General features: G+C 42.5%; 1 protein-coding gene across 1 annotated transcript in view; it reads left to right on the top strand.

Annotated features, from left to right (window-relative positions):
• Positions 1-14332, top strand: part of LOC126475508 (calpain-7-like) — a 103198-nt gene that overhangs the window by 64920 nt on the left and 23946 nt on the right. Inside the window, exons 7-9 of the mRNA XM_050103421.1 lie at positions 613-840; positions 4438-4682; positions 5089-5294. Of these exons, the coding sequence (XP_049959378.1) occupies positions 613-840; positions 4438-4682; positions 5089-5294 (679 nt within the window). The remainder of the gene's footprint in view (positions 1-612; positions 841-4437; positions 4683-5088; positions 5295-14332) is intronic.

Here is a 14332-nt window from a genome sequence, read left to right as displayed (position 1 = left end):
GTAAGTGTGGCACAAATTTAGAATTTTGTTCTAGCACCAGAGATATTCTGTAATTTAACATTTAATTTTTTAAACTAATGTGATGGCTGGCAGGATCAACCAGCCACATATACCGGCATTGTTATTTTAAACGTGAGTTTCAGTTCCTCTTTTAAATATACATTTAATAGTAAGAGTTTTGAGAGTCAGTGGGGATTTGTGTTTTGCTATTAATATAAAAGTGCAAATGAAATGTTTTACTGATTGAAACTAGCTGACAGATTAAAACTGTTTGCTCGACTGAGACTCCCACCCACTGACATGTCTTTCATGAGCATGCTGTATTGACTGAGCTGCCCAAGCATGACTGATAACCCACTCCACAGCTTCAGTTCTGCCAGTACCTCTGCTCATTTGTAGAGTTTTGGATAATAGTTTTTGGTGGTACATTTAGCACATATTAGGTACATTAACGACACTCATTTCATTTTGTATGTCATTAGGCAGTGATGACTGGGCTTTTAGCATCTGATCCAAAATCTCCAACAAAATCTTTTAAAAAGTTTCATTTGCATATTACATTTGTAAAAATGAGAGAGTTTCTTGCAACAACATTGTGTAATTCTGTTTCAGAATATAGATTTACATGCACTGACTGGCTGGATACCTGAACGTGTGGCTATCAGGCCCGGTGAACCTGATTTCAACAGTGATGCTCTATTTGATAAATTGTTAACTCGCATGTCAAAGGGTGATGTACTTGTTACTGTGGCAACTGGAGAGTTGTCAGATGCAGATGCAGATCGCACTGGACTCGTTCCCACTCACGCTTATGCGGTACTTGACACCAAGAAAGTGAAGGTAACTTAAAGAAGAAGCAAAGCAAAAAATAATAGGTTATAAAATGGAGGATAATGCACAGTACTCTTTAGAGGGATGGATGTAAAATACTCACCTGCAAATAAAAAATAGAAAATTGGAGTTTCCATTGTTAGAAAATTGGAAGAATATTTATAGGATACAATAATTATAAAAGTTCATCTGTTTTCTTTCTTGCCATGGACAGTGATGCCTACTCTCCAAAGCTACAAATGCAAAGTGAATTTCATTTGTATATGATGTTACAGTACTTCTATGCTGTTTTCTTACTTTACTTTAGATATGTTGTGTGTTTTGTTTAGTGGAAATGTAGAGTAACAGATGCACCAGAATTCAGTATTGCTGACAAAAACAGATGTGCCCAACTTAAATAAGATATCAGTAAAACTAAGTTTTATTTGTATTTAAGTGACATTCAAATGCTGTAGCATTTTGTACTTCCATATTAGTACCTGCTCTGCGTTCTTTATTCAAGTTGTGTTTTGCTTAGCCAGGCTTTTGAGCTGCTTTCAAAGTTATGATAAAAAAGAATCTCCTTAGGGGACACTGCCTTAACCTGGCACTGTTTGTGCAATTGAGGTGGTCTACAAGCTCTGTATTTGAAGGACTCTGCTGTTGGTAGCTTAGATACCAGAAGGGTCATCCAAGCCAGATAGGCCAAAGGTGAAGAGCCAGACAAAGTGTGCCCCACAATGACTTGTTGGTCCCTTTCCTCCATCTTAAGCCTGTCCTTACTATGTCATTTTCCTGTCATCTCCAGTTATAAGCCAGTGTACCTGAGTGAATAAACTCTTAAAAGAAATCAAGCAGGTTGGAAGGCTGCAAAGTGGCAACTCCATATCCAACTATACTTGCATAACTTTGTAACGTGACCAGGTGAATTTTCCTAATTACTACTAGTACTCGAAACAACCTCAGTCTAGGTCAGACTTGCTGATGATGACCCGGTGATGGGAAAGGTTAAGAATAAAAGGATTGCTAATACAGTTAAGGTAGCAGCATGGAATGGCAGAGGATTAGTAAACAAAGAAGAGTTGGCAGTAATTATAAATAAAACCAAGCCAGATATGACTTCCATAACAGAATAAAAGTGAAGCTATGAGGTGGCAAGTATGTAGGAGAATATTTGATGTTCTGTAGGGAACAGGAAAACAGGAAAGAGAGCAAGCAAAATAATTGTCATTTACATACATAAGAGATGGTAAAAGAGAATTATGGGGTATAGTTATATCAGTGAAAGATTTATAGTTTTAACTGTCAAAGAAGAGACACACAACTTGACTGTCATTGTAATTCATACATCTGAGGAGGGAGGAAAAGGAGTTTAGATTTCTGTGACCAACTGCGATCAGTTTTGGACTGTTATAATTACAAACATCAAATAGTATTGATGAGGGATTTAAATGCAAGGATAGGACTAAACCTATCTCAAAACTGTAGGAATGATGGGAGAAAATATCATAAATAACAATAGAATAGTGCTTAGACTAATCATGTTAACAAACTAAAAATAGCCAATACGTTTGCATGCAGAAAAAATATCTATGTGGTACACTTTCAGCTCAAACATTTAAGTCTCTTATTGACTACATTATTATAAGCAAAAAGCTGGAAGGCAAAGTAAGGGACGTAAGAATGTTCAGCGGATATGACACAGGTTCTGGCCCCTCTTTGGTGATATCTGAAATAGATACGGAAACTACAGTTAAGAAAGCAACTGGAGAACCCTTATGAAACAAGAAAAATATGAGAAGGAAGAAAGGGTTAAAATTTTTGACACCAGAATTAAAGTTACAAGGAAAAAAAAAAAACAAGATGCATATCTTAAGCATCTCAAACGGCCAACAGAGGAAAAATCATTAAATTTACAAACAAGAGAGAACTGCAACAAATCAAGCAGTGGAATGAGCTCATCAAGAACCTTGGGATAGGATTGCAAGCCTAATAGAAGACAGTATTCTCGGAAGGCAAATGATAACTTATAAAACAACAAAACAGAAAAAGAAGTTGCTTGTAAAATAACATTTAACAACCAAAATGGAGAGAATAAAGAGGATGAAATTAAAATACAGTGAGTAGATGGTATGGGTGAACTAAGAGAAGCCCTCAGTTCCACGCTGAATAGAAAAGCTACTGGTTTGGATAGTGTAAACACTGACCTGCTGAAATACAGAGACATTCTACTACACAAGGGACTACTACATTAATTTAATATGTACTGGCAGAATAGAGATTTTCCAGAAGCATGGTCACAAGCAAAGATGATACCATTGTTTAAAAAGGAGACCACAATGATTGCAAGAACAGTCAGCTTGGGGGCAGGGATTGGGGAGGGGGGACCACATATAAAGTATGTGCAGGAATAGTAAACAAGATGTTAAAGTTTCTGGTTGAGATTTAAAAACAAATAGGATTTTATATGGGCGGGTCTACAACAGATGCACTGTTTATAATTAAGCAAATAATAAAAAAAGAGATTGTAAGTAGGTAAACCATTAGCATTTACTGATTTTATAAAGGCATTTGATAATGTTTACAGAGGGAAACTCTGGAGCTTTATGAGGAAAAGAGGATATCCACAACACCTAATAAACGTTTTAAAGAGTTCATTCAAACACACAACTGTAATTTTAAACATAAATGGTACTCTAACACAGCCTATAATTACAAACAAGGGAATTAGACAGTGTGCAGCATTGCATCCTCATTTTTAACAGTTATTTATATGATGCAATCTGGAAATGAAAGGACATTTTAAATGGGAGAATAGATTAACAAAAATTCCTGCTTGAATTGCATTTTATATGCGGGTGACACCACATTGCTGGCAGAGAATGAAGATGATCTACAAAGGGAAATACAGCTAACAGGTAATATATATGAAGAGTATAATTTGACAATTTCAGAAAAGAAGACAAAATTAATGGCTTTTAAAGGAAAACACAAAAATTTTGTAAGACAATGGCATTTCCAGTGCTTGTTTATGGAATTGAGTTGTGGATTATAAATAAATGCCAAGGAAGTTGCATACAAGCAATAGAGGTGAGATTTCTGAGAGTAGAAAAATGTGTACAAGAGCTGACAGATTTTGAAATTCACAAGTTAGGGAAGAACTAAATATATTTAATATCCTTAGTAATATACAAGGAAATAAGATAGCCTAGAATGAACATATGAAAAGAATGAGTGGAGAAAGGTTACCTCTCCACATAAGACCCAATATTTGTAGACCTTGTTTTGCACAGTAAACACTTTATCTCATTTAGTTGCATTAACCCAGAAATAAATGCTTAGAGTAACAGCAAACTAAAGTATGCAGATGAAGATAGAAGTTTTTTCTGCAAGTTGACTCATTGAGATATGTTTCTGAATACAAATCAACTGAACAGACATTTATGACTGGTTTACAAATGTTCTTGTAGCTGAATACAATGAATTTAGGCCAAAGTCTTTTGTTTGCTGTGTGACCATGACTATTTCTGGTACAAGCATGTCATTTTTATTTGTTTGAAATTTGTGATGTGGAATGAATGTAACAATATACCAAAGTAAGTCGAAAATGTGTTGTATTATGTACAGGGTGTTCGTCTCCTACAACTGAAAAATCCATGGTCACATCTAAGGTGGCGTGGCAACTATTCAGAACTGGATACAAGACACTGGACACCAGACCTGAAAGAAATCCTAAACTTTGACCCGAACAGTGCAGCAATGTTTGACAATGGTGTTTTTTGGATTGACTATGAAAGTATTCTTCGTTTCTATGATGTCTTCTACTTGAACTGGAATCCTGGACTTTTCAGTTACACATACTGCATCCACCAGTGAGTAGTCTTAGTGAGGTCAGATATTCTGCTGTACTATTTTTTCAATGCATATTACTTCTAAAAAGTTCCATTTTCTTTGGCATGTTTATAGGAAGTGTTGTGACAAAAATGTATGCGCCTATTTTGCAAGTAAACAACTGGTATGATATGTCTCACAAATCCGCTTATAGGTGTGTGTGTGTGTGTGTGTGTGTGTGTGTGTGTGTGTGTGTGTGTGTGTATGTATACACAAAGGACCGTATGAGAACTTGCCAATAACAACAGAGACAGACTTTAGAAGTATGTAGTGATTGTTCACCTCAACTGTAGATGCAGAATGATGATTTATTTTTTAACATTTGTTTTATTTCCATATAAATTTTATTAAATATTGAAAGAAATATGTGTTAATGGTACATTACAGGTCATGGAAAGCTGGTGCGGGACCTGTGAAGGATGCATATAATGTTGGGGACAATCCACAGTTTTCTCTTGAAGTAGAGGGTAACACTGGAGCTGTGTGGATCTTACTTACTAGACATATTACAGAGATAGAAGATTTTAAAGAAAACAGGGAGTACATTACAGTTCTCGTGTATAAAAATGATGGAAGGCGTGTGTACTATCCTCGTAAGTTTTCTCTTCAATCACCCGTGTGTGTGTGTGTGTGTGTGTGTGTGTGTGTGTGTGTGTGTTAGTTGCGAACAGTTTTTTTTTCCCAGGTGTGATTTTAAGTATAATTGCATTTGAGTATTGTATTGACAAGGAAATTTTTTAAATTTTTGTTTCACAAAATCTTCTGTAATGTATAGAAGACACATGAGCATATTTCCCCATTTTTATTGTTAACTTGTTTTCCTGTGCCTGTTATTTTGTGTGTGTGTGTACAAGAAATTGTATGAATTGTGCCTTCAAAAGCTGAAACAGGTATTACGCAGGCAATACTAAAAGTAGCAACAAGTACAAGCTGCCAAGCACTATTTTTGTCATCCATGTTAATTATGCCTTTTTCTTCAGTACTGAACAAGAGTCTGCATGCTGTTAAAAAAAAAAAAAAAAAAAATGTTGACTCCAGCATGTATATTGGTAGTACCTCTATCAGTAATGTAATTATGGTTCTCTCTCTCTCCCTCTTTTTTTTTTAACTAACCTATTGAAATATTATGTTGTAACCCTGAACCTAATTCTGACTATTTAAGTTATATCACTCCATGTCTTCCACCTGTATTCTGTAGCTTCACTTTCTCCCTCCCCCCTTTCTGATCATCTTCTCCTCCTCCTCTCTCTGCCCATCACCTTCTCCCTCCTCTCTCTGTACTTCAGCAAAGTATTGTACCCAACCTTGCTCAGTGAGCTAAAAACACAATAAGAAATTGTAAGAATTAAGTTCTAAAGATTAGAAACTGTATGGAGATGGCTGTATAGGTAGAGACATAAGTGCCAACAAATGAAAAAGCTATTAAGTTGGGCAATGAACACTCTAGGATGACAAACATTTAATCATTGCTTTGAGGGAGATTACCAGTATGCAATATCTGACTATGATTTAGCCACAATAAATTTCAACTTTACAAATCCATCACATTTTCTTGGAATGGGTGACAGTCCATACTAATATTATAAATGTGAAAGTAATTCTGTCTGTTACACTTCCATAACTAAACCACTGAACCAATTGTGATTAAATTTGGTATGGAGATATATTGAACACTGTAGAACAACATGGGCTACTTTATAAAGTGTGTAGTTCAACATGTTTATTAATTTGAAGAATATATCGTGAAATATGAGACAATAATTACTCTTTGAAAAAGCTGTTTACTCTTCGATTTTTGAACTTTATCATAGTTTTGAAAATGCCTTTGTCTTATACGGTCTACATAATATGATTCAACATAACGAATACAATGTTTATACAGTCCTCTACATATTTAATCCGTACTTCCACTCTAATACCAGTTACAAACCCGTCACATTTTAGTCACTGAACATCAAGCATCTCTTATAACTCCTTTGTTGCCTTCAAGATTGTTTGAACAGCTCGTGGTAATATGGCTAGCATTCCTGTTTCATTACTATTAGTTCCTGGGTTCAATTCCTGCCCCTTTTTTTTTCCTCTGCTCGCGTCTTGATGTGTGCGTTATCCTCATCATCATTTTATCTTTGTCGATGTGCAAGTTACAGAAATAAAATGACTTGCATCAAGCTCCTGAACATCCCAACTGGGGTCTCCCAGCCAGTAAAGCTATACAAACATTTCATTTCATTTCATTTTACTGCTACACAAGTGCAGCTGTGGCTAAAAGCTGGAATACAGTGCTTATGCAGTCCTCAGTGAGTTTAATTCATGCCAATCCATACTTCTATACTGATGTTATAAATGCAAAAGTAACTCTGTTACATTTTCGTGACTAAACTGTTGAACTGATATCCGTGAAATTGGATGTGAGATAGCTTGAACCCTGATGAAGAAGATAAGGCTACTGTAGAAAGTTACTAGATTTTTATTGATTTGAAGAATATTAAGCAAATTGAGGAAAAATATTTGCTATTTGATAAAGCTATGTACTCTTTCACTTTTGGACTTTTATCATAATTGTGAAAATGCTTTTATTGGTTGATATGTCCCGCCTCCCTCTGCCCCTCTCCTTCTGACCGTCTCCTCTGCCCTCCAACTCTCTTTCTCCATCTCCTCCACCCCTCCCCTCCCTCTCGCTGACCATCTCCTCTGCCCCCTCTTGCCAACCATCTCCTCTGCCCCCTCTTGCCGACCATCTCCTCTGCCCCCTCTTGCCGACCATCTCCTCTGCCCCCTCTCGCTGACCATCTCCTCTGCACCCTCTCGCTGACCATCTCCTCTGCCCCCTCTCACTGACCATCTCCTGTGCCCCCTCTCGCTGACCATCTCCTGTGCCCCCTCTCGCTGACCATCTCCTCTGCCCCCTCTCGCTGGCCATCTCCTCTGCCCCCTCTCGCTGGCCATCTCCTCTGCCCCATCCGCTGGCCATCTCCTCTGCCCCCTCTCGCTGGCCATCTCCTCTGCCCCCTCTCGCTGGCCATCTCCTGTGCCCCCTCTCGCTGGCCATCTCCTGTGCCCCCTCACGCTGGCCATCTCCTCTCTGTACGTATCTTGTCTCTCCTCTCTCTCTTTGTACATCTCTCCTCCCACCTCTGTCTGTGTCTCTTTCTCTCATCTATCTCTGTATATCTCCCCCTCTCACCTCTGTCTGTAGAACTCTTCCTCCTGCATCTGTCTGTACATCTCCTCCTCCCTCATCTATCTGCTCATTACCTTCTGCCCCCCCCCCCCTCTCGGTCCATCACCTCCTCCGCTTTCTTTCTGTCTATCTCCTCCTTGCCCTTCTGCCTGTCCATCTCTTCAACCCCCCCTCCCTCTCCCCCTCTCCCTCCCTCTCTCTCTCTCTCCCTCTCCCTCTCCCCCTCCCCCTCTCCCCCTCCCCCTCACCCTCTCCCCCTCCCCCTCTCCCTCTCCCTCTCCCTCTCCCCCTCCCCCTCCCCCTCCCCCTCCCCCTCCCCTCCCCCTCCCCCTCCCCCTCCCCCTCCCCCTCTCCATCTCCCTCTCCCTCTCCCCCTCTCCCTCTCCATCTCCATCTCCATCTCTTCACCCCCTTCTCTCTGCCCATGTCTTTTCACCCCCTCGCTACTGCCTCTCTCTTTCCATCTCCCCCTCCTCCCTCTCTCTGCCCACTTACCTATTTCACCACGTTTTCATCTCCACCCGCAACCCAATAGCAGGTGGGAATTTCTCCTTTCAAAACACTAAATGACATGTGTACCAAGTTCATTTGAAATCAATACAGTGGTTTAGTGGGAAATGTGACACACACAAATATATATACAGGGTTATTACAAATGATTGAAGCGATTTCACAGCTCTACAATAACTTTATTATTTGAGATATTTTCACAATGCTTTGCACACACATACAAAAACTCAAAAAGTTTTTTTAGGCATTCACAAATGTTCGATATGTGCCCCTTTAGTGATTCGGCAGACATCAAGCCGATAATCAAGTTCCTCCCACACTCGGCGCAGCATGTCCCCATCAATGAGATCGAAATCATCGTTGATGCGAGCTCTCAGTTCTGGCACGTTTCTTGGTGGAGGAGGTTTAAACACTGAATCTTTCACATAACCCCACAGAAAGAAATCGCATGGGGTTAAGTCGGGAGAGCGTGGAGGCCATGACATGAATTGCTGATCATGATCTCCACCACGACCGATCCATCGGTTTTCCAATCTCCTGTTTAAGAAATGCCGAGGATCATTATGGAAGTGTGGTGGAGCACCATCCTGTAGAAAGATGAAGTCGGCGCTGTCGGTCTCCAGTTGTGGCATGAGCCAATTTTCCAACATGTCCAGATACACGTGTCCTGTAACGTTTTTTTCGCAGAAGAAAAAGGGGCCGTAAACTTTAAACCGTGAGATTGCACAAAACACATTAACATTTGGTGCATTGTGAATTTGCTGCACGAATGCGTGAGGATTCTCTACCGCCCAGATTCGCACATTGTGTTTGTTCACTTCACCATTAAGAAAAAATGTTGCTTCATCACTGAAAACAAGTTTCGCACTGAATGCATCCTGTTCCATGAGCTGTTGCAACCGCGCCGAAAATTCAAAGCGTTTGACTTTGTCATCGGGTGTCAGGGATTGTAGCAATTGTAAATGGTAAGGCTTCTGCTTTAGCCTTTTCCGTAAGATTTTCCAAACCGTTGGCTGTGGTACGTTTAGCTCCCTGTTTGCTTTATCCGTCAACTTCCGCGGGCTACGCGTGAAACTTGCCCACACGCGTTCAACCGTTTCTTCGCTCACTGCAGGCCGACCTGTTGATTTCCCCTTAGAGAGGCATCCAGAAGATTTAAACTGCGCATACCATCACCGAATGGAGTTAGCAGATGGTGGATCTTTGTTGAACTTCGTCCTGAAGTGTCGTTGCATTGTTATGACTGACTGATGTCAGTGCATTTCAGGCACGACATATGCTTTCTCGGCTCCTGTCGCCATTTTGTCTCACTGTGCTCTTGAGTGCTCTGGCGGCAGAAACCTGAAGTGTGGCTTCAGCCGAACAAAACTTTGAGTTTTTCTACGTATCTGTAGTGTGTCGTGACCATATGTCAGTGAATGGAGCTACAGTGAATTTATGAAATCACTTCAGTCATTTGTAATAGCCCTGTATATATATTTTAAAAACAAAGATTCCATGACTTGCCAAATGGGAAAGCGCTGGTAGACAGACACAATAAAAAACACACACACACAGAATTTCTAGCTTTTGCAACCAACGGTTGCTTCGTCAGGAAAGCGGGAAGGAGAGGGAAAGACGAAAGGATGTGGGTTTTAAGGGAGAGGGTAAGGAGTCATTCCAATCCCGGGAGCGGAAAGACTTACCTTAGGGGGAAAAAAGGACAGGTATACACTCGCACACACACTCATATCCATCCGCACATACACAGACACAAGCAGACATTTGTAAAGGCAAAGAGTTTGGGCAGAGATGTCAGTCGAGGTGGAAGTGCAGAGGCAGAGATGTTATTGAATGACAGGTGAGGTATGAGTGGCGGCAACTTGAAATTAGCGGAGATTGAGGCCTGGTGGATAACGGGAAGAGAGGATATACTGAAGGGCAAGTTCCCATCTCCGGAGTTCGGATAGGTTGATGTTAGTGGGAAGTATCCAGATAACCCGGACGGTTAACACTGTGCCAAGATGTGCTGGCCGTGCACCAAGGCATGTGTAGCCACAGGGTGATCCTCATTACCAACAAACACTGTCTGCCTGTGTCCATTCATGCGAATGGACAGTTTGTTGCTGGTCATTCCAACATAGAAAGCGTCACAGTGTAGGCAGGTCAGTTGGTAAATCACGTGGGTGCTTTCACACGTGGCTCTGCCTTTGATCGTGTACACCTTCCGGGTTACAGGACTGGAGTAGGTAGTGGTGGGAGGGTGCATGGGACAGGTTTTACACAGGGGGCGGTTACAAGAGTAGGAGCCAGAGGGTAGGGAAGGTGGTTTGGGGATTTCATAGGGATGAACCAAGAGGTTACGAAGGTTAGGTGGACGGCGGAAAGACACTCTTGGTGGAGTGGAGAGGATTTCATGAAGGATGGATCTCATTTCAGGGTCGTATCCCTGCTGGAGAGCCACATTCAGAGTCTGATTCAGTCCCGGGAAGTATCCTGCCACAAGTGGGGCACTTTTGGGGTTCTTCTGTGAGAGGTTCTGGGTTTGAGGGGATGAGGAAGTGGCTCTGGATATTTGTATCTGTACCAGGTCGGGAGGGTAGTTGCGGGATGCGAAAGCTGTTTTTAGGTTGTTGGTGTAATGGTTCAGGGATTCAGGACTGGAGCAGATTCGTTTGCCACAAAGGTTTAGGCTGTAGAGAAGGGACCGTTTGATATGGAATGTGTGGCAGCTGTCATAATGAAGGTACTGTTGCTTGTTGGTGGGTTTGATGTGGACGGGCATGTGAAGCTGGCCTTTGGACAGATGGAGGTCAACGTCACGGAAAGTGGCATGGGATTTGGAGTAGGACCAGGTGAATGTGATGGAACCAAAGGAGTTAAGGTTGGAGAGGAAATTCTGGAGTTCTTGTTCACTGTGAGTCCAGATCATGAACATGTCATCAATAAATCTGCACCAAACTTTGGGTTGACAGGCCTGGGTTACCATGAAGGCATCCTCTAAGCGACCCATAAAAAGGTTGGCATACGAGGGGGCCATCCTGGTACCCATGGCTGTTCCCTTTAATTGTTGGTATGTCTTGCCTTCAAAAGTAAAGAAGTTGTGAGTCAGGATGAAGCTGGCTAAGGCGATGAGGGAAGAGAATTTAGGTAGGGTGGCAGGTGATCGGCGTGAAAGGAAGTGCTCCATTGCAGCGAGGCCCTGGACATGCGGGATATTTGTGTATAGGGAAGTGGCATCAATGGTTACAAGGATGGTTTCTGGGGGTAACAGACTGGGTAAGGATTCCAGGCGTTCGAGAAAGTGGTTAGTGTCTTTGATGAAGGATGGGAGACTGCATGTAATGGGTTGAAGGTGTTGATCTACGTAGGCAGAGATATGTTCTGTGGGGGCTTGGTAACCAGCTACAATGGGGCAGCCGAGATGTTTGGGTTTGTGAATTTTAGGAAGTAGGTAGAAGGTATGAGTGCAAGGTATCGGTGGGGTCAGGAGGTTGATGGAGTCAGGTGAAAGGTTTTGTAGCGGGCCTAAGGTTCTGAGGATTCCTTGAAGCTCTGCCTGGACATCAGGAATGGGATTACCTTGGCATCTCCGAACTCCGGAGATGGGAACTTGCCCTTCAGTGTATCCTCTCTTCCCGTTATCCACCAGGCCTCAACCTCCGCTAATTTCAAGTTGCCGCCACTCATACCTCACCTGTCATTCAACAACATCTTTGCCTCTGTACTTCCACCTCGACTGACATCTCTGCCCAAACTCTTTGCCTTTTACTATGTCTGCTTGTGTCTGTATATGTGTGGATGGGTATGTGTGTGTTTGCGAGTGTATACCTGTCCTTTTTTCCCCGTAAGGTAAGTCTTTCCGCTCCCAGGATTGGAATGACTACTTACCCTCTCCCTTAAAACCCACATCCTTTCGTCTTTCCCTCTCCTACCCTCTTTCCTGATGAGGCAACAGTTTGTTGCGAAAGCTTGAATTTTGTGTGTCTGTCGACCTCTCAGCACTTTCATTTGGTAAGTCACATCATCTTTGTTTTTAGATATATATGAATTAATAGAGGGCGACATTCCACATGGGAAAAATATACCTGGCACGTCGATAGACACACAAACAAACACAAACACACATACAAAATTCAAGCTTTCGCAACAATCTGTTGCCTCATCAGGAAAGAGGGAAGGAGAGGGAAAGACGAAAGGATGTGGGTTTTAAGGGAGAGGGTAAGGAGTCATTCCAAACCCGGGAGCGGAAAGACTTACCTTAGGGGGAAAAAAGGACAGGTATACACTCGCACACACACTCATATCCATCCGCACATACACAGACACAAGCGGACATTTGTAAAGGCAAAGAGTTTGGGCAGAGATGTCAGTCGAGGTGGAAGTGCAGAGGCAAAGATGTTGTTGAATGACATGTGAGGTATGAGTGGCGGCAACTTGAAATTAGCGGAGATTGAGGCCTGGTGGATAACGGGAACAGAGGATATATTGAAGAGCAAGTTCCCAGCATGCCACCCTTCACCTCAAAAAACTATCCGATCTCCTGGTTTCCCACCTCCGGAAAGGCAACTCACTCACCCTTCACAACCTTTCCAGCAAACCTCAACCTCCTCTCATTGCACACAAACCCAGTCTCTCCCATCTACTCAACCTCCCACTTCCAGCTCCACTCCCTCCAAAACCTCAAAATTCCAATCAACACAATCTGGAACCATAACACCCTAATTCAGTAGTTAACCTTTCCTCCAAACCTCTCTCCCAATCCGAAACCTCTGTCCTATCCAAAGGCCTCACCTTCAGCCCCACTCCCAGATTCAACCAAACAGCCCTCGTCAAAGATTTACTGTCCTACACTCGTACTCTGTGCTGGAAGTATCACTTTGCCACGAAGAAAAATGATCCTAATCCTACTCCTAATGATCCAACTCCCCAAGACACTGTCCAAATTGAACCCTGCCTAGAACAGTTCCATCCTCCGTCACAGCGGGACCCACCTCCTCTTCCTCAAAATCACCCTCTCCAAACCTTCCAGGAATTTCTGACTTCCAGCCTTGCCTCTCAATCCTTCTTAAAAAACCTTAATCCTACTCCCAACATCACCACTGCTGAAGCCCAGGCTACCCGTGATCTGAAGGCTGACCGGTCCATTGTCCATTGTCCAGGGCCTCGCTGCGATGGAGCACTTCCTTTCACGCCGATCACCTGCAACCCTACCTAAAACCTCTTTCCTCATTGCCTCAGCCAGCTTCATCCTGACCCACAACTTCTTCACTTTTGAAGGCCAGACATACCAACAATTAAAGGGAACAGCCATGGGTACCCGGATGGCCCCCTCATACGCCAACCTATTCATGGGTCGCTTAGAGGATGCCTTCTTGGTTACCCAAGCCTGCAAACCCAAAGTTTGGTACAGATTTATTGATGACATCTGCATGATCTGGACTCACATTGAAGAAGAACTCCAGATTTTCCTCTCCAACCTCAACTCCTTTGGTTCCATCAGATTCACCTGGTCCTACTCCAAATCCCATGCCACTTTCCTTGATGTTGACCTCCACCTGTCCAATAGCCAGCTCCACACATCCGTCCACATCAAACCCACCAACAAGCAACAGTACCACCATTATGATAGCTGCCACCCATTCCACATCAAACGGTCCCTTCCCTACAGCCTAGGTCTTCGTGGCAAACGAATCTGCTCCAGTCCGGAATCCCTGAACCATTATACCAACAACCTGACAACAGCTTTCGCATCCCGCAACTACCCTCCCGACCTGGTACAGAAACAAATAACCAGAGCCGCTTCCTCATCCTCTCAAACCCAGAACCTCCCACAGAAGAAACACAAAAGCGCCCCACTTGTGACAGGATACTTCCGGGACTGGATCAGACTCTGAATGTGGCTATCCAGCAGGGATACGACTTCCTCAAATCCTGCCCTGGTCTTTAAATATGTCTGCT

Source organism: Schistocerca serialis, chromosome 4 (assembly GCF_023864345.2).
Source record: "Schistocerca serialis cubense isolate TAMUIC-IGC-003099 chromosome 4, iqSchSeri2.2, whole genome shotgun sequence".
Taxonomy (NCBI): Eukaryota; Metazoa; Arthropoda; class Insecta; order Orthoptera; family Acrididae; genus Schistocerca; species Schistocerca serialis.
Note: the sequence above shows the minus strand (reverse complement) of the source record. Positions and strands in the feature narration are given on the sequence as shown.